The following is a 22,747-nucleotide window of genomic DNA, read 5'->3' on the forward strand; positions in this document are numbered from 1 at the left end:
CTCGAGAAGGAGGACGAATGAGATTTCAAAGTGATCATTGGTAGTTTCAAAGTAGGTCTTATGCTTCGTTTTAGTTATTTGGACTAGCTGAGTATTAATAACTTGAGGTTTTCAGGATTTTTGACACAGATACCTTAAGGTGTTTTCTTTTGTTTCTTATGACTCAGCTTTATATTAATAATTTATTATGTTGCTATTAATGTATTTAGAATTCTTAGCAGGTTGTCTTGGGACTTGAAATTAAAAACGAGAGTCTTTAAGCCTTGCTTCTCTCTGGATGTGCTAAACAGCACACATACATCCTGTGAGTCTGCAGGTATGATTTGCGACACTGTGCTTGTTGAGTCCTGCAGACATGGGCTACAAACCATATATCTTACAGGATTCTCTTTTTTTTTTTTTTTTTTTTAATGTGAAAAAAAGCAGCGAGGTGCTGAACTGCAAAATAGTTGTGTGTTATTTTCCACTGTGTTTCATTAAAAGGCATTCCCTCGTATCCTCTTGAGTGCTGGTGATTGTAAACTAAGTACATAATTACATGAAGTAATACTGTGATCAAGATGCCGGTAAACCAGAACCGAAAACTTCTTTGCTGTTATCTGTATATAATAGCAAATCAGTTCATAACTGGTTTTTAGATAGCCATTTGCTACGTGAGGGTTTTACTTCGGGCAAAATCTCAAGAATTGGCCAAATGTCAAGTAGTGGCTGGTCTCTCCCCACTTGTAAGCAACTTGTGTTGCTTAAGTTGGCGATGTAAAGTCATTAGGAAATGAGAATTTTAATGGGGTGGAAGGGCTATCATGAAACAATGTCATAGCATGAGAGCTTGTCCTGGAGACTTTCTGGACTTTCCTAGCATCATGTATTAAAAATAGAGCCTTTTCAGAAATCTGCTGACAGTCACTGTGGCCATCTATGTATTTGTAGCTTGTGCTGTATGAAGTTCTGAGCAGACACAAGCCCCTAGAAGCAAGTAGAAGGTGTTTTCCTACTTTTGATTTCTGCTTTTGTATCATCATCATGTTTGCATGTTCTGTTAGCATGGGTATGTACGGACTATAAACACTGGGCGTGTAGGATTGCTCTAGGTAGTATTCTCCTCCTAGAAGGAGGGACTCTATTCTAAGTGAAAACGTGAACTCAGTGTTCAGGAGTAACTTCGGGGTGGTGGAATAGTTTTTGTGATTATCCGCAGCAGTCTCCCACGTGGATTGAAGGAAAAACCTTGTATGCAACACAGATGTTTCTGCAGGTGCAGTGCTGTATTAGAGGGACGTACTGGCAGAATTCTCCTGCTTTCTTCTGTGTTAAGTTTCATCTTATCTCTGTGCTTGTGCTTCTGCTAGATAAATAAGTCTAATTTACAGTTTCTTTTTGAGCTGTTGACAGTAGAAATTATTCAAAGTTGTGGCTGAATTACTGATGCTGAAGTCCATTTCTAATTGTCTTTGCCTAGTACCAGGAGGTACTGCTCTAGCTCTTGTAGCAACTTTTTATAATCCATTTGCCCAAACCCTACGATGTACAGTCCTGTGTAAGTACTTGGACTTCCCCACCAACACCCCTTCCCCTCAAAGTTATTGTACACCTACAACTTCATGAACTCCGTATAGCATTTCAAATTAGAGAAGCAAGTCTTCTCGCCATGAAAAAAGTCACAATACTGTTTTCCATGCGTACCAGCTCTACTACGTGTGCCTTCATGCTTCAGCAGGAGGTGGCTGATAGGCATTCCTCTGTTAACTTGTGTGTTGATTTATGCATAAAGATCCCTTTCCCTTCTAGAAGTATTCACAACAGCCAGATAAGGACTTTGAATTTTACATCACTTTTTCCTGGCTTCTGATTTTATAGATTCACTTGCAAACTGTTTTGTTCATCTTAATGCAGAAAGTTTTAAACAAAGTTCTACCTGCCAGCTGCTGTCAAATTACCCATTTAGAAGTCAATAAAGCTGGTGAGTGGCATTTGTTTTGTTGTTGGATAGAGAATTCTCTGAGTGTATAGAGAGTAAATATGATCCGGTTTTGTGCAACTGGGGAAAAATCCAATTTGCCTTTCATTCAATATGTTTGTTTCTCTAAGGAAATTCAATATTCCTTTCTCTGTGATAGAACAAACCAGTTTATCTGCTGGACTGCCTACGCAAGTACAGCAATATTTGGGCTGGACTTGGGCAAATTGGGCTAGACTTGTTCCCATTTTTTAGAAGTCTGTGTAAATAAAGACATCAGACCAGACTTCTGGGAAATGTCAAGGTTGAGGTATCCCCTAGAAGATTTCAGCAGGGATTTTAGCACTTAATCTTAGTGTGGGATTATTTACCTTTTCTTTTCAAACCCTTCCTCCTGCAGATACCTTGTTATTGTGTGATGGTTTATCTGATCTCCTGTTTACTGTGTTTGGCTGGTCAGCTTTCGTCTAGTCCTTCATGGAAGAGTTGGAATTGGTGAAGCATCATTATTAGGGTGAATGGTCTCTGTCTTTCCTTGTCATCAGCCCTCCTCCCCATCCTGTTAGGGGGAAAATGGCCTTTTGCAACACAGTCATCTAGTCATAGCATCTGCAGGTGAAAAACAATCTCTTATGAAATAAATTGAGCACTGGCATCTGTCCGTGGAGCATCTATTATTTAGTTTCCTTTGAGTGAACTGATAACTTCATTCATGAATTGAGGGAAGAGTTGAGCAAAGGGAACATACATCATTTTAGATGGAATAAGGCAAGATGTGAAAGCATCTCCTGTCCTAACCTAGAGGCGCTCGCTCAGGGGCCAACAGGAATTTCAATTACTGCTGTAAAATCGGAGTGTGTAGATCCTTTAACAGAGTTGTATTGGGAATATAGGTGGGGAAGACTTTTATGGGTCATCACTGCCTTGGGTAAAAATATTAAGACGTGTGTCTGTTCCAGAAGTGGTTTTGTTGTCGCAGCTATGTAAGAGACCTGCAATGCTATGCAGATAAGATGAATGACAGTAAGCTGGGAGAAACAAGGACAAACGGAGTCGGTGTTGGGAAAGGATGTCTCAGTACTGGCATGGTGTCTATAACAGGCTTAGTTCAATGCTGTACTTGATTTATGCTTTAAAGGCATCTTTTTAAAAGACCTTGCAGTAGAAATCTTTTGGTAATAATGATTCAGGTATCTTTGTTCGGTTCTTCATTTCCTGGGGCTGTTGAATGCATTGACACGCAGTGATAGTCAGATAAGAGCTATGCTTGTAAATAGAGGGAACAGTAAATGGGGGTGGTCCAGAGGCTAGGGCAGACTAGTGGTATAGAACGGTGGTCTCCAAATTTTTTTGATTGTGCCCCCTTATCAGCAAAAAAATTTTGAGTGCACCTCCTGATGCATGTATATTTATTTATAAAATCTATACATGTAATGCTGTGCTAACATATTGTGTCCGTTATAAAATACACACAAAAATAGAGATTGAAAAAAAGGATCAGATAAAGATAAAATAAACATTATTAAAGACTTACTTCATTCATTAGTGGTAAAAAAAATATTTTCTTCCTGCACTCCAGCTGATGTATTTGTGCACCCCACCTTGGAGACGGCTTAAGCAGAAAATTTGAAATACAGAGTCAGGGCTAATGCAATACATTACATGTTTTTTGGCACACTGTGCAGTTTCTTAGGGGTTTAGAAATTTTCCCTCCAGGCAACATTCGTTTTGGCAGTCTTTCTGCTCCAGTCAAGAATTAAATAGTCCATAGAAATGACACAAGTCTTTTCTTTCTAAGGTGGGCTTCTCCAAGTCAATGCTGAATAAGTCTAGAGCTTTCAGTCTGCCTGTTGGAAAGGAAGAATAGTACCATAATGTAGTGTGTTAGCCCAGCATTAGAGCTTTTTGGTGAAAGGAGAAAAAAGTTAAATGCCCAGAAATCGTGGCATATGAAGCTAAATGTTGCCTATTGCCTTGAAACAGGTGACTGCAAAGCAAAGGCCCGTCCTCCAAAAGTAAAAGGAGAGAGAAAGAAGAAACACCTTTTCCATCAACACCAACACCAGCTGCAAGCACCTCAGCCTCCTCTACAGCAGCAGCAGCTGCCACCACCGCCTGCACTGCAGCAGCAGCTGGCAGAGGACAAGGCACCGGCAGCACGACCACCGGTGCCCCCAGCAGTACCCACATCGTCTGCAGCAGAAAAGAGCTTGCCCCCAGCTCCACTGAATATTGTCCACCCCTCAGAGGCACCCGTGGAGGAGGATGACTTTAAACCTCGGCCGATCATTCCCATGCTTTATGTGGTTCCACGGACCAAAAAGGTGGTGTTTGACAAGGAGCACATGTCCTGCCAGCAGGCGTTTGAGCAGTTTGCCACGCAGAAGAGTCCAAGCTGGCGGGAGCAGACGGTCCCTATGGAAATCCCTATGAAGGAGGAGGAGAACGTGGAAGCAGAAAATACAGAGATGGCTGCAGAGGTCAGTGATTTACAGGTATGCATGACCGGGGAGTTGACTATAAGATATGCCAGTTTTAAGCAACAGGTTGAGGACCAAACTATTAGAAATGGTGGGGATAGGGGGAAATGTGCATTGCCATACCACATGGCACAATTAGCATAGCTTTCATGTAGATGTTTCCAAGACACAATGGTGCAGACCAGAGAGGAAAAAAATGCTGTGCTGCCCTAACTACCTTCCTCTCCGCTCACTCCTGCGTAGTGTGGAATGTAGTTGGATTTCAGTCCTGATGCTGTAGCACTGCTGCTTGTGTTATGTTTGTGAACCGAAGTGTGTGGTTCTGTCAGTTCCTAGTGCAGAGTAAGTCTCTGTAACATGTTCAGCGCCTTGCACCGGAGAGGGCTGTGAGCCACTGTAATTAGGTTGCATGCGGCATTTACAGTGTTGGCTGGCGCGTGGGGCAGTGTGTACAGTACAATATAAACATGCTTGTCGTAAAACAAACTGTAATGTTCTAGTAAAACGTTTCTGGTCCTATACGCCCTGTACGTAATTTTTATGCTAGAGTTCCTAGCTGTTTATGTGATGGACCAAACTTTCCGTAAGCTAATGGAGTTGGCAGGCTTGAAGCTGTTAAAAAAACCACTGTAGTTTACCTTTACCCGACATCTTAAGAGATAGCGTTGGTTTCATCTACTCCAGTAATTGGCTTGGGAGGCTTTACTGATGGCAGCCAGAAGGCAGTGAAAAGTTTGCTGTGTAAATTCAAGTACTTTTTACGATAAGGATTCTGTCTCTGTTGTCCTGTACTCTCCTTTGTTTGCCAAGATATTTTGGGGTTCCCAGCTAGCTTGTCCTGGTTTGTTACAGACTGCTGCTTTTTCAAAAATGAAGATGGAGATAAAAAAGAGTCGTCGTCATCCACTGGGCAAACCACCAACCCGCTCCCCATTGTCAGTGGTGAAACAGGAGACCTCGAGCGATGAGGGTGAGTGCACTAGCATTAGGAATGCTTGTATATCTTCTCTGATCTGAAAAATTGCTGAAGTCATTAACATAACTAGATGGCCTGCAACTTTGTGCGTTACACTTAACTGATAGGAAATGTAGCATGTTCCCGTTTTGATAACCCAGCTGGAAACAAAATTCATCTGTGGGAGGTGTACCTTCTCACTTCCCACCCTTTTTCTCTCAAGAAAAATATTTTGCTGGATGCCACATGAGGCAGTGTTTTGGACAAAGGGAGAAAAGAGTTCGCAGAAAATAACATCCTAAAGTAAAAGCTCCGTCACACATATTGCATTAAAATGAGATCTGTTCACCTCAAAGGGCTGTGGGGGTTAGGTCTGCTGTTATGTGTCTGGGGAAAGTTAATGCAACTTTTTGGTTGGCTTTGTCATCTGTGTGAGTGGTGGAGTCCCAACTTTTCTTGGCAGAGCCAGAAATGAGAATTGGAAAGTCTCTCAGTGCTTAACTGTACATCACTGATTTTTCTTTTCCCACATTCCAGTCACTGCGAATGCCCTAACAGTCTGAACAGGGTGGGGGGGGAAGACTCCTGTTGTGTAGTATAATTTACCATTCTGGGTCTTCCCCACATTATAAAGTACTCAGAATGTAAAAAGTCCACAGTAAGAAGCTTTTGCGTGCTGGGGCAGGTGCGGGAAGGTGCAGCTGGCAGTCCCTGCTGCTTTCAAGGTACTTACAACCTTATATTCAAAAGGACATCTTTCCTGTTCATTTTCCTTCAGAGAATATATCCATTGATTTTAGAGAAACTTGGTGTAGGAAGGGGATATTCTGTACGTACATAGCTCCATTTCCTTACCAAGGGTGATGCGTTTCATGTCTTGCATATGTGTAATGTGGAGTGAAGCACTGAAAGGCAGTTGAGACTAGTTATTTTCTTCTGGTGTGAGACCTTGCATCAAACTTTGTGCTGAAGGATCCTCATTAGATGGATTCTTTTCACTGTTTTGACTTGTTGGATGGTGCATGGGGACTTTGCTGGCTGACTCAGGAGCAACTTTCTGTGAAAGCTGGCATTTCTCGGGGACTGATTTGCAGCACTGTTGGGCAAAATCTGATCAAGCAGATTCTACCCTTCCCCACCAGGGAATAGAAGTAGCTCTCTGCACTCCTTAATTTTTCAAGGCTAATGTATAAGCATGATCTGCAGGTTGCAGTGAGGAAGTGTGAGCATGTAAATTAAGCAATCACATATGCTACACTAAGATTTGGTTGGGACAAATTGTTAGTCTTTTCTACTTGCTTGAAGTATAGGAGCCATCCTGAATGCTGTGTGTCACCTAGAATCCATCCCGGAATGAGTGAAGGTGGTGATAATGTGCAACAGTCACTTCCTTTTTTCTCTCAGTCTGTCACTCTGGATTACAATGCTGGTTTCATTGATTTCAGTGTATTATAAATCCTTGCCTGTCTCCTGATGTGCCTTGACTAAAATTTGGCGAAACATGTGGTTTGGGTTTTGGCTTAGGTCTTGAAATGTCATTAAAGGTGCTTGATTTCTTCGAAAGGTGAGGGTTGAGCCCTGCTTTGGAAGTAAGACATCGTGAAAGTATCAATCTATGTACCCGAGGTCACTGGCCTTTTTAAAATTTTGTCTGTGCCTTACACAGGGCCGGACACATAAGCATGTGTGGCTGAAGTTAAGACTGTGGAACACCTCCTTGTAAATCTGTTTTGTTGGAGGGCTGGCTCTGGTGTGATGCACACTGAACTGGCAGCCAGCTCCTGGCATGAGCGGTATCTTCCTTGGGGAAGGAAAGCCCAACCTGCCTGCTGGCCCGGCTGCTCCTGGTGGGCTCCCTTTCCAGGAGCATCCTGGGCGGTGTTGTGGAAAAGGCGATGGTATCGGTGATTACTGTTAGCCTTTGGATACAGAGATGAAAATAAAAAGACAGTAAGAAAAGACACTTTTTAGGAAGTAACTCTCATTTGAAGTGTGATAGAGATACAGAGATACACAGACAGCATTCATCGTGTCAGAAAAAGGATTGATTAATTAACGCAATAACGTTTCCCACGTTGTGTGGCAAACATATATCCAATTAGTTGGGGGAACCTTTGAAATCTGAGATGTAAACTTAGCCATTAGTGTTTTACTACAAGTTCCTTCTGTCCTTTCTGGTAACCTAAGAGTCCGAAAATCTGAAAAGGGAGGTAGAAGTAGGGAGGAGACTTAGGCTTGTTGAGAGCAGAACATTTAACTGTGTCTTTCCAGTAATTAACAGTGAAGCAGTGAACAGTTTGGTTTAACGTGCTGAGCTCTGGGGACAATGTTCCACGGAGATGTTTTTGAGTTCCCCTGGCCAAAGCTGTTCTTTTGGAAACTTTGCAGATTGTCAGTGCAGTGAGGGATTTACACATACCTTTGTGTGGAAAATTTCTTTAACACTTACAGTGACTCAAAAGTCCTTAACAAGGAATGGTAAGAAACTTGGACCCCCAAACTGACACAAATGGATTCTGTGGTGGTAAAATGCCAAGGGCCCTTTAAAGGTTTTGTAAAAACAAAGAATTAGCGAACTAATTAGCACAAGCAGTACCTATCAGAGCTCTGGCAGAAGCAGAGCTGGTGGTGAATGCAAATTGAAGGCTTAGTGGCTGCTTGATGGAAGTAGCTGTGAAGCAGCTGCAGAAAAGTAAAATGAAAACTTGAGCCCAGGATATCTTATCTTATGGCCAAGATTTGTGTTTGCAGAAACAGGTATGGGATATGCTTTGGCAAGGTTGGAAGTGACTTGCTGCTGACTGGTGGGAACTGGGAGCTGGCCTAACCAAACCGGTGTGAACTGCATGCGCATCTTCTGGAGAGTGCATCTCCCAGTGGGGGACAGGAAAGGGGGATTTCCTTGCACTTGCATCATGCATTTTGAACTTGTCTTCATTAGGAGGATATCTTAGGTTTCCACAGCTAGAAAGTAGAGAGAGTTAGGAAGGTTGTACATCTAGATTCTCTTCCTCCTCCTTCCTCATGGTCTGTTCTGTTAGGGCATTGGTGTGTCTGTCTTGTCTGTTTTACCATAAAGTGTAAATTATACCCAATGAAAGAAGTACTTGAGGCATACACATAAGAGGGATCGTGGATGAGTTGACCTGTTTTTACATATTGAACTTCTTGTGTTGTTGAAACGTAAGCTGTTAACCCTGTCTTGCTGTGTTTTGTCTCTGCTGACTGTCTGTTGTTTTGGGATTATTTTTTTTTCCTTTATAGAAACCTTTCCATTTTCTGGAGAGGAAGATATGAGTGACCCAGAGGCTTTGAAATCTTTACTTTCACTCCAGTGGAAGAATAAAGCACATAATTTCCCAGCTGAAAGAAAATTCAATGCCGCTGCTGCCCTGAGTGAGCCATACTGTGCTGTCTGTACCCTCTTTTACCCGTATAACCAGGTAATTCCTGATACAGCTCAGATGGACATGTCAGTGGTGGGTGCTGAGTGGGTGGCTGCTGTGTAAGTTGTGGTGCAGACCTTTGTAATACAGAAAGAAGACTCATATAAATTTGCACACCAAAGTATGTTTGCATTTGGCAGAGGCAGTGGATGGAGCCTTCTTTTGTTACCTTTCCTGACTTCGCTGGCTTTCTCAGCTTTCATTTTTTAAGTCATGTTTAAAGAGTTTTGCAGTACCAACACCATTTCGTGCAGGGGAATGTATGTTACTGGGCATGTGATTGCTCTTGTTTAGATATGGGCCAGGAGTTCTGAATATATGCAAACAAGGAACAAAAGAAAAATTTACTGAGTAAGCACATATATCAGTTTTTGGAAACTACCAATATGCTTTGGAATATGTTAGGAGCAGAAAGGCAGAATTTATCAGATTAATTAGTTATTTGCCCAGTTGTGTATGGATTTGCTCTTGCATGCTTGTAGAGCCATATCTGGCTTTCTGTGTCCGCTAGGAATATGTACCTTAGATGCACGTATATGTGTGTTGTAAACTTCCTCTAAGAAAAGCAAAACCCACCTACCCCTTCAATAAAATCTCTTGATTTATTATACAGACTGAAAACAAAGTATCTGTTCCGATTGCCGGATGTTGTTGTGTAATGCTTGTAAGGAAAACTGAGTACACCTGGACTGTTCTAATCCATTTTTTTAAACTCTGGTCTGCTACCAGAAACCTTGAAATGCCCTTCAGGAGAAATTCTTGCAGCGAGAGTAGGGAAGGATGCCAAAAGGATGGGAGAGGGGTAGGGAAGGTCTTGCTTTTACTATTTTCCTTTTTCAGCTGCAAATGAGGAATTTAGATTTTTACAGAAGAAAATCAGGGAAAGCTTCTCATTATTCTAATACTTCTTTGAGCTTTCAGAATAAATTACAGATCTCAGTACAGGCCTACGGAGGAGAGAGGAGCAAAAGAAAGGGGTGGGGGTGTGCATGAGAAGACAGGATTTAAAGTTCATTATTTGTGCTGCATGGCATCAAGTGTTGGATGACTTTTTTTGCAAGGGTAGCACTGTGATTTTAAAGTTAAAACTCTGACCAGGGAAGAGGTGATTCCATACAATGATATTTTCTCTTTAAGTCCTTACAGATGGATAAAGAAGCTGTCCCAGTCTCAGCAGGGGAGACCACCTCTTTTGTCCACCTTTCTAAGTGCGGACAAAATACCAAGCCTCTGATCCCGGAGATGTGCTTTACCTCGAGTGGAGAAAACACGGAGCCCCTTCCTTCAAATTCATACATTGGAGAAGATGGAACCAGTCCTTTGATATCCTGTGCCAAATGCTGCCTGCAGGTTCATGCTAGTGAGTGTCTCCTTCTTCACCAAAGCGTTTTGGGTATTGAGAAACTCACATGTTAGTTTGTTTGTGGCCTGTATTTAATTTCTTTTGGCACGCTTGCTATGCCTGTCGCTTCCACTTTTTCCTTTTGTGGTACTAGTAGGCCTGTATATTCGAGTCCTCCTTGGCAGTCAGTGATCTTAAAAATATGCACAAATATCCTTTTTACTGTTTGTTTTGTTGGCTGATTCTTCTCTGTCTCACAGAGAAGATTCTTTGTTCGGTTATCTTCCATTTTTTGTAATAAAGCAGAAATCACAAAGCTGATCACACTCTTTTCGCTTGTTCAGATATTGGTCTGCTGGGTAAGGCTGTATTGTTCCTGCGTGCATCAGAGATTATGGAGTAGTTTCTGAGATATGTTATTAGTGTCTGTGTTACTGCTTGTAGTAATGGCAGTTGATTACAAAAAGCAACATATGTCTGTCTGTTTCCCTGATAGTTACGTCTAAAAGAAGATCTGATTAATCCTAGTAGAGTGTACCTTCACTGTAGATTGTACAACATCTAGTTAACATTTGCACTCATACTAGGAGATGTGACAAATTACTGTTCAGCTGTTTGATCTTGACAGATGGGAAATCTTATTTGACTTGCATCAGCTGGAATTACTTTTGTTGTTTCAATTTTATAGTCCGCAGGTCACCATGCAGCTCAGCATGACCGTCTCTTGTGGAGAACTAGAATGCAACTTTTATTTCTGTACTGAATCCACGATTTTGGTCGCTTTTGGCTCATGTGAGCATGTGACGCAGAGTGAGCATGAGGATAGAGACTGCTTTCTTCACAAATTGCAGTCTCTGTAGCGATCAGAACAGAGACGCTGCATCTTGTACATCCATATATGTCTTCAATAGTCCAGTCTATCAAAATAGTTTCAGTGGCCAAATTCTGTTTAGGGACGGAGGGATGCGGGCAAGATGATCTCAGACAGGGCGTAGAGAAATTTGGCTTTCTATTTTGGCTGCGCTCTGCCCTTGAGGATAGGACAGAAGTTAAATCTAGTTTGATGTAGTCCCTTGTTGTTTCCTTGTTGCTGTTTGTACTTCTAGACTGTGATATCCCTTTGACTTTGCTGCAGAGAATCTATTTGCTTTTATTATAGGATTGCAGTGTTGAGGTGTATTTTGGTTAATCTGGCAGCATGCTGTAAAACCAGTTGGCAGTCTGCTTGTTATTGAGAAGTGCCCTCACCCAACTGTGCTAGTTTATGACAACAGCAAGGGCGTACAGAGAAGAAAGCTTTTGCAAAGGTTTCCGGGCTTTTAAGGTGTTGACAAAAATCTATAAGAGCGTACTTTTTTTGGTCCCCTAGGATCATCCTTATGGGACAACGCAGTGTTCTGTAAGTGTGAGCATTTCTCCCACCAGGTCCCATAGTCCAGCTGCCTGTCATCCTGCAGCAAGAAGTCAGTGCTGAAATTTCAGCCCGTTCTACACCGGTTTGTGGTCCAGCAGTATTTCAGTTAAGGCTGTCTACTTTTCTTTCAGTTTCCAGATCAGTTTTTTAGACTCAACTCCCCTGCCTGTTTTCTAGGACTAGGCTGAATCTGCTTTCTTGATTTGCTGTATGATGAAAAGAGACATCAGGTGTGGAGAAAACAGCTGTGGATCTATATTATTGACTTTTTTTTGACATAATGTTTATCTGGTTAAGTGGATGATTTTTATAAATCAGGTTATTGTGGCAATCTCAGTGCTTTCTGAGTAACTTCTAAGTTTAATTCAGTAATTTGAGACTGTCATGCCCACTGGAAATTTTAGGTTCAGTTTTGTTAGGATAGGCAAAAGCCATGGGATGAGCTTTGTGTTAGTTAGGATGCTGGCCAGCAATCTGCAATATGTTTAATTCTCTGCTTGCTTGGCAAGCTTGCGGGAATCTGGTAGATACACTTTTTTAAAACTGTTTCTGTGTCTTTTCCCTGTTGTCTTTGATGGCAAACCTCAGTGCCTCTTACTTTTTTGTTTTAATTTCTAATTTTAAGGGCTTTTTTGGTCTTATTTCCCTGTCTTTATAATGGGTGTAGTACCATTTTACTATTCTGGTGCTGCAGGAGAAGTAGGTAGGAGGATTTGGTGCTAAAATTGAATGTTTCTAACACTTTGTATAACGAGATATTAGTATTAGTTTAAATACTGTTAAGTATGTGAAATACATGCATTTGATTTCCGTGCAATGTACTGTGTTTGTCCTTCCTCATACCACTTAGCAAAGATGACTGCTTTAATCATGCTAAAATGCAGTGGGTTTAACTGGTTTGATAACGTGAATGCATTCCAGTAGTGGCACCATCACTTTTGAGCCCAGTTCTTGCCTGAAGGATCAAAGTACTGCTATTGTAGTCCTTACAAAAGAGAAAAAAAAGAAAATGTTGAGGGTTACCTGTGGGGGGGGGGTTTTGTTTGGTTTGGTTTTAGACCTGCTGGTCCCAAATTCTCCCCCACTTCCCAAAGATGTCTTTGCTTATGACTTTTGTCTAGACCTGTTTTCAGAGATGTTTCTGAACTGAAAAGTCAACAAGTCAATACTGTAGATGTTAGAATAACTCTGAAAAATATAACCTTATTTCTTTCAGGCTGTTATGGAATACGTCCAGACTTGGTGAATGAAAGTTGGTCTTGCTCACGGTGCTCAGCCAACGCATGGGCAGCGGTAAGCATCTGCTCTTCTGGAGACAAAAGAAAACTTCGTGCAGGAATTAATTAGATACTTCAACGGAGATGGGTGGTGGGATGGTACAATTGGCCTTGGCATTCCAGATGTGGTTAGTCATTTTTTGGGAAAGATAGGCTGCCTAGCAGAGGTTTTTGTTCGGTTCTGAAGGAGTTTCATTCCTACAGGAATGCTGCCTGTGTAATCTCAGGGGAGGAGCTCTTCAGATGACCACTGATGGACGGTAAGTGGTGTTTTTTAGTATTTTTTCCTACCATACTGTATTTGATCTCCTAGTGTTGTGAATTTGGTCCTGATGCTCAGTGTAGCACCTAGTTTTGGCATTACAGAGGTCACTGCTAATTGCTGACTTGGCTGTCTGAGCTTGGGTAACTGTGCTGTCTTACACTGGGCACCAGGCTTCTCAACAGCAGAGGTAACGTGGCTCTGACTGCTTGCTGAGTTTGGTTATTTCTTGGAGAAAAGTCTTTTCAGGGAATGTTTAGTAACATGCAAGATCAGATGCACAAGAAGGTTGATCCCTGTTGTTTCAGAGACATTTGCCTTGTGCGACCATGATTGTTAATGAGTTGGTAATGTTGCCCAGGCTGCCTACCACCATAAATATGCCTTGATACTGAGGGAGTCAGAGAAATGTTAACAGCCCTCTTGAGTATTTGAATTAAATAATGGTAGACTCAGATTTGTCTCTTCACTTTTTTTCCCAGGTGGGTCCATGTAATCTGTGCTATTGCTGTCCCCGAAGCCCGTTTTCTCAATGTAATAGAGCGTCATCCTGTGGATATCAGTGCTATTCCAGAGCAGAGATGGAAACTGGTACGTGTCTTTTACCTGTAGAGAGTGAAAACAAGAGCGGAAAAAAAGAAAAAGACTTAAGCTAGACAGAACATTGTGGGATCATAAAGTAGCTGAGACTGGAGGTGGTGTTCTCATTCTTAGTTCCAACAAATGCTGTAGGAAGCTGTATCATTTGGATTTCTTCTGAGGTACTGTCTCAGTGCTCTGACACACAAGTTGTGATGACCAGATCTGCCTTTACTCTAGGAGTGTGCTCCTACCCTGGGCAGAGCCTAGGACGCATACCCACCTGGCAATCGGGTCTAAACTACCTAAAAACTTCATTTACCGAAAGTGCTGCATAGCAGAAGCGTGAAGGGATGTGGTCACTAGAAAGGAGCTGACATGCTGCTGACTTGTTCATCTGTAATTTATTCATCTTTCTTTACAACATTCCTCTTTTTCTTGTCAGGAAATCTCTTTCAGAAAATAATAAACATTTCTTTGTGACCATGACTCTGAGGTGAGGGACTGCAAAGATTTTAATAAAAGTCCAGCTACAACTTGTTATTTAGTTGCATAGCCTCATCTGAGGGATTAGTAAATGGATGATTCGTTAGCTCAGAGCAATTAATCTTAATGTTAGTTAATGCCCTGTCATTATAGTGTGCTATTGCAAAATAAATGGTGCTTTTGCTGCGCTTTTTTTTTCCATACAGAAATCAGCTGGGCGACATTTGGGAGTGTGGTACGGGGGAAGGTGATGTAGCAGTGATACGTTGGTTAGCACTGATGTATTTGTTAACGCACAGCTATTTAGTGCGCACAGCCCAGCCAGGGCCTGGCTGAGAGATTAGGAAGAATCTCTGTCTGCTTCCAGAGTTATTTCTCTATTGTGCAAATGGGTTTTGTACACAAATGTGAATGTAAAAAGCATTCATTATTCAGGCGGAGTGATGGAGCGGTGTGATGTGAGAGTGATAAATCTTGCAGCAGTGGTTCTTTATGGATCATCTGACATTTCCAGCATGCATCCTCTTCATTACCAGCACTTGTAACGATGAACTAAAAATCCTTTTACACAAGACTCACTTGTATTGCTTAATGGAGCCTCACAAGGAAACATGACTTAATTCTTTAACTCTTCGATGGTTGCCTTACAGTCCTATAGAGCCAGGGCAGTATTAATTTACGTAAAACCCTGTTGCTTCGTTCTGCGCTGAATACCGTCCAAAGCCTCTGTGCAGACCTACTACACATCTTCCTGTTTCATTCCTGAATTAAAGTTTCATAGCTTTGTTGATTTCTTCAGCATTGTATTCCGTTTGCACCTCATGTTTTCTTTATGTCTCAGGAAAGATAGAGAATTTTTGTATTAAGTACTTGGACTTACACAGTCCAATGATGTGCTTCCTTAGGCTGAAGTTAGCCAGGTTGGAAGCTCAGTTCTTTCCAAAGCCTGGCCTTAAGCCCTTCCCTTGGAAAGTGTTAGCGTGGGTGGTGCTGCACACTGCTTCGTCATAATTGGAGTAACTTTCCTAGAGGTGCAATGCTGTTTGATTTCTGCCAGGATCTGTGCCGCCTCTGCCAGTAGGGCACGTTGGCTAGTCCAGGTGGCTTTGGACACAGCTCCAGGTCTTGGTCCTGAGTTTCTGTCAGCACGCCAGCATGATCCCTCTGTAAAACAGACCAGCTGTTAGGATGTAAGAAGTAGGCTTTCAGCCTCACTACTCTATGCTCAAGAATGTCATCATGTAAGTACTGTTGTATTTAGACTGATTAGTGAAAAATTCTTCTCCTCTGTGTTACTTTGAGCACCATGACGGTATGTATACATGCACCATCAGTGTCTGTTGAAAACAGTTTGTTGGCATTGTCCCCATGTACAGTGAGTGACACATTATGAGTGTTGTTTCCTACAGGAAAGAAAGAAGTAAATTATCTTGTGCTAAAATGGAAATGGGTTTTAGAGTTATGAACTAGGTAAGGATTAAAAAAAGGTCATTTGGGTAGCAGGATGTAAAGGCAGTGGTGGTCGTTGTAGCACCATTGGTACGAGAAGTACAAAGGAAATTTAAACTGGATGAGGGGGTGCAGAGAAACACACTCGTGAGCTATCGTGGAGAGTTGTAGGATCCTTTATAGGAAGTTGCAGCACATGAGGAGTCAGTGGAGGACTTGCTGTGTTTTGGAGGTGTGCAGCTGCGATTAGGAAGATAAACTGAATCCGAGTAAAAGGTGGTGGTGTTGGATCTGATGACTTTGGTAATGGTGGAGTTGATGTGGTACTAGATAAAATTGGAGATGGCCTTTTGCTGAAAAAGGAAAGAAGGAATGATGTGAAAGCTGAGGACAGTTGAAGTGAATGGATTAAGATAACGGAGGAAAGAGGGGGGTAGGGGTTATCTGTGATTATTTTTTTATTTTTTAATATATTTTTGTATTGTTTTAAGTTACTGTGAGAGGGCTGAGGTGGCAAGGAGTTACAGCGATCTGTTTAAAGGTATATTTTGTTCTTTGAGATGCACGAGCCCTCCCCTTTCAGGCACAGACTTTTCAGTGCATTTGTAGGCATCACATCATTTTAAAGAATGCAGTTTGCATGCTTCCTGATTAATGGTGTATTACGGGCCTCTGTGCGTAAATTATTTATGACGTGGAAATTTGGAATAATTAGCTGTCATTCCTCAGTGGAGTAAATGAATTGCAGTGTTCATCATGCAGGAGACAGCCTATTTCTTACTCTTAGCTATGACCCGACTCTCTGGTGTGCATTTATTCTGCAGATTTTTCTCCTGTGCTTTGCACCTTCTCTCTCCCTGCTACCTCCCCTCCCACAGAAAATGTCTTTAAATCTAAATATGCTGCTTTACTGCAGCACTTGGTACCACTGCTTCTGTCCATCCCATCTCCCATGCTTCCAGGTCTGCGTTTTCACCCTTTCCACCACCCTCTACATTTCAGTCTCATTCTAGCTCATGTTTTTCTTTCATCTTTTTGATCGTATTTCCTCTGAATATTCCATTAGTGTAGCTCTTTTGCCTGTCGTAAGAAGTTTGTCTTGCTGCTGGGGTGTCATTAGGTGCATGCTAATCCTTCTGGCTGGGAAGAACCCTGTTTACATCAATAAGGCAGATCCTGATATGGGAGGGTTAATGCTCCCCTGAGAGGCAGGACTGAGCAAGCTGTATATCAGCAGGTGTCCCTGCTGGTGGGAGAATTAGGTATTGACAGTTTAATAATGAGATCTCATTGCTATTGACTTGCTTTCAGCGCCGTGTTCCTGCTGTGCACTTTGCTGTGGTGCTTATCTAGCTTTGGAACATGGTTTACAGAGCGATAAAGGCATAGCTTATTAAATACTAAACCCCACGTTCTGGCAGCACTGAGGCTCTGGCTTTGAATTTCCTGGCTTTTGTTAGTTTAAGCAAAAAGGCCAAATTAATCTTTGGTGTAAACATACTGACTTCAGTTAATTCACAGGAAGTGAAATTGACTGATTTCATATACATGTGGGGCAGACCCTGGTTAGGAGGGGTGGTGTTGCGCAGAAATAGTGAAGAACGTGTCTCCCTTTTGCACGTTTTGCTTTCAAGGAAGAGAAATACTTTTTGGAGAAGGGCTGGTCTTTTATTTGTCTTGGCAACACATTGTAGCTAGCACAGTGGGGCCCTGCCTCTTAGCTATGATAACACAAATAAAACCTAACATTGAAATGTGGCAATTCTTTTTTTGCATTTACTGGATAGTTTATAATATGGTACACCTCTTCGTATTTTTGCGGGTACGCTTTTAAAATCGCCCCACATCTAGAAGCAGAGTGAATTTATACTTCTGGGGGTTGTGTTGGCTTATTGTGTGATCTTATGCAGCTTATGTTGCGTTTCTAGTCCCGTGGGATGGAGTAATTTATACGGATCTGAAAATTTAGGTCATGTGTTCTGTGATGTTACGTACTTTTGAGCAGCGTTTTAATGGGAGTGAGGTAAATGAGAGGCCCTGAAGAGTGAGCGAGGGGAGGAAAGGCTCTGTTTAACATCAGATGCTGTAGAGGGAAGAAGAATCTGTCATTCGTGTGTTGTAGCATATTTGCAGGACATATGTGTTTAGAGGATGGATGGATTGGGAAGGGGCAGTGGCTGGAGTGAGCTGGTTGGTGTGCGTTGGAGGCGGTCATCTGGAAATGGGCACTAAAAATTACTGCTTTCCTCTGGCCCTCCTTATACGTGGAAATTATTTCTTTCTAATAAATAAATTACATAGCTGTATAGTCATTCATGAGCATATAAGAATCTCTCAGGATTTTATTTATGTGAGCTGTTCATGCTAACAAATAAAATGCATGTTCGTCTCGTGTGTGATATTAATTTTCCCCTGATTTGCCTTGTCCAAGCCTCGGATAAGGTAAAGATGCTGCCATCAATCAGTGACAGATTCCCTAGACTTAAGACGTTAAAAGCTGAAATGGTGTTTCCAAATAGTTCCCTGGAAACATTATGCAAGAATCCAACTTGCACAATTTCTTTCTTTTTCTCTTTTCTAATTCCTTCAGATTTTTATTCCCAAAATCTGGTCTTCTGTATTTCTGAGGGGCTGGAAACAAGACTTTGGTGCTGTTAGGGAATGAGGAGATGTCTCTCGTTTCCCACTGACACCTAAAGCTTGCTGCCAAGTCTACAGTGCCATAAGGCTTATGATTTTTAGCTTTGAAAAAATTTAGATTTCTTTCTTTAAAGTAGTCACACATCTTAAGTTGATGACCTACCTTTCCCCCTAAGTGCTGCCTGATTAGAGCAGCCTAATAACTGGGTCTGCTTTGCAGACAGTGAGTTTTAAAAAATACTGAAAGATTTCATACCTCTTTTTCCCCTGTAATTCTGGTGTCTGGTACAATGTTTGTATTTCTTTTGTTTGAAAAACAGTGACTGAATGATCTAAAATAGCTAATCTGGCATGGATACCAATAAAAAAGTTACGGTTGATATGTTTACGCGTGTGAAATAAACATGCAATATCTTTGTTCCGCTGTATAAAATTATATTCTATTAGATCTAATAGGTATAATGTTCCATTAAATATAATAGAACAAATTATTGCACAGTTATTCTGTGTTCTGTTCCTTCAAAAAATGAAAACGTTATTTTCTATCAGTGTAGCTGTGAAGATCCAGCTGCCGTTTGAATTAACGCAGGTACGTTTTGTGTACCTAAGGAGGATGAGTACTGAGCTGCAGCAGTTCTCTGCTGTCAGGGGTGCCTGTGTGCCTGCTGCGCCCTCCCTTCCCCTCGGCCCTCCCGCCGACAGGCTCAGCCTGGATTTCGGGCTGCTCCGCTGTCCAGTGTGGTGCCGGAGCGCTGACCTCCTGGCCACGTTTGAGGGAATGAGAAGTTGGTATCTGCTGGAGTTTCTTGGCTTATGAGTGACTGTAGGCAAGTGTATGCAGGCAATTCTGGAAGCGTTGGACTTGACCTCTCAGCGGCAAACATCACTGTTTGTGGCTGTGGCTTCTGGGCCCCAGACACGAACGATACAGACTTCTCTACCACGTCACGTAACACGGTGCCCTACGACAGGCGTTAAGCTGCTGTCAGCTGCCCACGTAACACTGACCTGTGTTTCTTTTCAGAAATGCGTGTACTGTCGGAAACGGATGAAGAAAGTGTCTGGTGCCTGCATCCAGTGCTCCTATGAGCACTGCTCCACGTCCTTCCACGTGACCTGCGCACACGCAGCCGGCGTGCCCATGGAGCCAGATGACTGGCCCTATGTTGTGTCCATCACTTGCTTCAAACACAAAGCAGCTAACCAGAATGTACGTGTCTTGGGTTTGGGTTGGGGTTTTTTGGTTTAGTTTGGTTTGTTATTTGGTGGCGGGTTTTTTTGTAGAGCAGTCTGTCTGCGCCTATATTTTCGATGCAGCTTTTATGGTTGAAAATTACAGGTTATTCCCCTTTCTCTATGCACAGATTCAGTTTCGAAGGGAAGTGACCCTTGGACAGACCGTGATCACAAAGAACCGGAATGGACTCTACTACAGATGTAAAGTTATTGGCATGACAACACAGACTTTCTATGAAGTGAACTTTGACGATGGCTCATACAGTGACAACGTGTACCCAGAAAGCATTATTGTAAGCAGCCCTCTGTGGAGACTGTTACCCTTACAGATCAGCGCAGTGTCATGCATGCATTCCTCTTCTGTGCGCTTTGGGGTGGGGCAGCAAAGTAAAACTTAGAAGTTGCTGCTTGCATAGAAAAGCTCATGCTGCTCTTTGTTACTCTTGTTTATGATATTTCATTCTTTTTTGTTCCTTTACAAAGATGTGATTTTGCTGTATGCAGATGGCTTAACAGAAAGCGGTGTTTGTTTTAAGTTGCATCCTCTTTGTTCTGTGGTTGAATAATCTATTTTTCAACTGACAAGTGAGATTCATGGGGGAAGTGGATTGTCTGTAAGCACTTTTGGTTCAAAATAGGGATTCGCTTAATAGAAGGAATGTCTAGAAGAGACTGGCTTGTCAGCTCATGAATTCTCTTCCTGATTGCACCACTGATTCACCAGTGAAGCAGAGCAGGTCACCCCCCTTGCTTTTGTTGATACAGGAGCTCTGATCTTTTGGGGTTTGTAATAAGAAACTTCCTAGAACTGAGTACTCTCACCAAAAGCAGGTGTTTCTGGCCTCTCGTGGGTGAATGGTTTTGTTTGAGATAACTGCAGTTAATCAGAAGTGCAGAAACTCCCTTTTACTTAATTACAGCATTACGTAGCAAGTGCCTTGAGCAGTGACTTTAACACACCTCTTTACCTACTTGTTGAGCTTTGTTGGTGTGTGTGGGCTGTCTGACCTCTTTCACTCTGTGTCTTCAGAGCAGAGACTGCATCCAAATGGGACCCCCTCCAGAGGGTGAGTTGGTTCAACTGCAGTGGACAGATGGAATCATCTATAAGGCCAAGTTTATTGCAGCCCAGATCAGTCAGATTTACCAGGTGAGTATGGAAGAGTACCCACAGACTTCATGTCAACATGTCTGATTGTTGCTCGAATTGTATAGCTCACTAGTGTTGAATATTTGCTCTGGTCAGGAAGGGAGAATTTGCCTTCTGAAATTAATAGTGCTGGTAGTCTAGAGAGAAATACAGTGTTAAAATAGGATCAGGGTAAAGGGTTTCTGTCACAGAATGTGGACGTGGGGACAGGCATATGTCTAGACTGTACCTGCTTTTAAGATATAAAATAAATTTGCCCATTTCATTATAGCTCAGATGTGACTCGGGTCAGAAGTGACCCATTTGAACTGTTCTCTGGCGGCTGTCCTGTGGCTGGAGCTGAGCTTGTCATCTGTAGCTCCCCATGAGTTGATAACTCCGTAATTACAACTTTTCTAGATGCTTTGAGAGGAAGTAAGGGAAACAATGGGTCAGGAGACTACTTCAGGGTGGGAATAATCCTCTGGTCATGGGAGGGTACTTTGTGGAGCATCATCATCATATGGGAATAATGTCCTGATGCTCTTGTTTGAGGAGCTGGGAACCTTCAGTCATACGCTCTCACCATCTCTGGTTTTAAGGTGAGAAAAACAGCAGACAGTATTTTTTTGTCTTTGAATTTGTTCCACATACAAGATTCTTGTTTGTGGAAGGTTGTAATAGTCACTAAAGGAAGATTTAACCTGGTACACTGTGTTAGTATTTCAGTAAAGAAAATTCTATAAAATGCAGTACATTCATTTGATTAAATCCTTTTTAAATGGTACCAAGAAATTGAAAATAACAGTGATTTGGAAAGTATACTTTATGTACATCCTTTTGAAAAATACGCTGAAATTTGCAAGTAATTGTTATTTTTAAGAGATTGATGCCTCTGGACAAAAGGGAGAGGAAGTCCCTTATCTTATATTTGTTTGGAATGGAGTTCTGTTTTCTGTCCTTTCTACACAGAGCGTTGCATATCTGTGTGAAGAGCACAATGATCCACCTTGTCAGTTAACAGTCTTTTTGGTGTGTATAATGGATGTTAACTGCTTCAGAGAAGGTGTGATCTGAGGTGACCGTGGTTATGAATAAAGTACAACATATAGTTCCATAAAGATCTATTGTTATGCATGCTTTCCAGTTTAATCACAGTATAGGAAATTGTCATTGATTTCTCTAAGGCACAATAATTTGAAATAGGCTATTCCGCTGATAGTGCCAGATGACAGAAAAATATGCATGAGTCGCCTGTGTTTTTCAAATCAAGCAGTTACCTGTAAGTAAAGCTCTTCTCCATGGGGGAAATAGCCTGAATGGCTTTCCACATTGGTTCCCTATGTAGATACTTATTCAGTGCTTATGGTGCATATCTTTTATCTGATTTGGAATAGGATTATATTTATAAACACAGTTTTGTTACGAAATAAGTGTGTTCATAGGAGGAAGGCATGGATTAGCTTTGGCATGTTAAACTTTTTGCAGTGGCTTCCCAGTTCACATCTCTTTAAGTCTGTACTTTGTGTGCTCAGATGAGATATGTGGGGTTTTTTTTACAATTAAGCCGAAATGACTGTCTTGTAACTTGCTCTAAGGTGTGTTCATAACAGGGGTCTAACCCATACCCATAATTTGGAACTTAAACAAAATCCAGTCAGTGGTAGTTGAGATGGCACTACCCTCAGTTGCAAGTCCTGTGCTTCTGCTGGAAGTTGTGCTTGTGTAGTGGAAATGGCAGATGGCAACTGCTTGTGCCTCCCCTGTTAAACTTTGTAATTCGTGTTCCCTCCTGACTCAGTTACGGTAGCGGTGCTCTGTAAAACCACAGAGTAAACGGGACCAGTAGCATCTTAAACCACCTCAGCAGGGCTCATCTTTCCAAGCCTGTTCTCCCACCTGTGTAGCTCTTGCAGCTGATGTATCTGCTCAGTTAAGGGACCTCAGCAGGCATCGCTGAGCTTGCTTAACTGATGAGCAGCAAGACCTGGGCAGCGCACGAGGAGGAGTTCAGAGCACGGATGCTTTCTTCCTTCTGAATTTACCCTGTCTGAAGCTGACACCCTGCGTTGACCTGTGGCTTATGTCCTGCATT

At 42.1% G+C, this 22,747-nt stretch overlaps 1 protein-coding gene across 3 annotated transcripts in view; it reads left to right on the top strand.

The window, feature by feature from the left end:
- Positions 1-22,747, top strand: part of KDM4B (lysine demethylase 4B) — a 92,623-nt gene that overhangs the window by 64,842 nt on the left and 5,034 nt on the right. For 2 of the 3 annotated variants that reach the window (XM_055707162.1, XM_055707164.1), the window contains 10 exons: positions 3,941-4,452; positions 5,290-5,407; positions 8,657-8,835; positions 9,976-10,198; positions 12,811-12,887; positions 13,076-13,131; positions 13,616-13,724; positions 19,312-19,497; positions 19,652-19,816; positions 20,554-20,673. In XM_055707162.1, coding sequence (XP_055563137.1) covers positions 3,941-4,452; positions 5,290-5,407; positions 8,657-8,835; positions 9,976-10,198; positions 12,811-12,887; positions 13,076-13,131; positions 13,616-13,724; positions 19,312-19,497; positions 19,652-19,816; positions 20,554-20,673 — 1,745 coding nt within the window. The remainder of the gene's footprint in view (positions 1-3,940; positions 4,453-5,289; positions 5,408-8,656; positions 8,836-9,975; positions 10,199-12,810; positions 12,888-13,075; positions 13,132-13,615; positions 13,725-19,311; positions 19,498-19,651; positions 19,817-20,553; positions 20,674-22,747) is intronic. The other variant, XM_055707163.1, reaches the window with a different exon arrangement.

Source organism: Falco cherrug, chromosome 4 (assembly GCF_023634085.1).
Source record: "Falco cherrug isolate bFalChe1 chromosome 4, bFalChe1.pri, whole genome shotgun sequence".
NCBI classification, from domain to species: Eukaryota; Metazoa; Chordata; class Aves; order Falconiformes; family Falconidae; genus Falco; species Falco cherrug.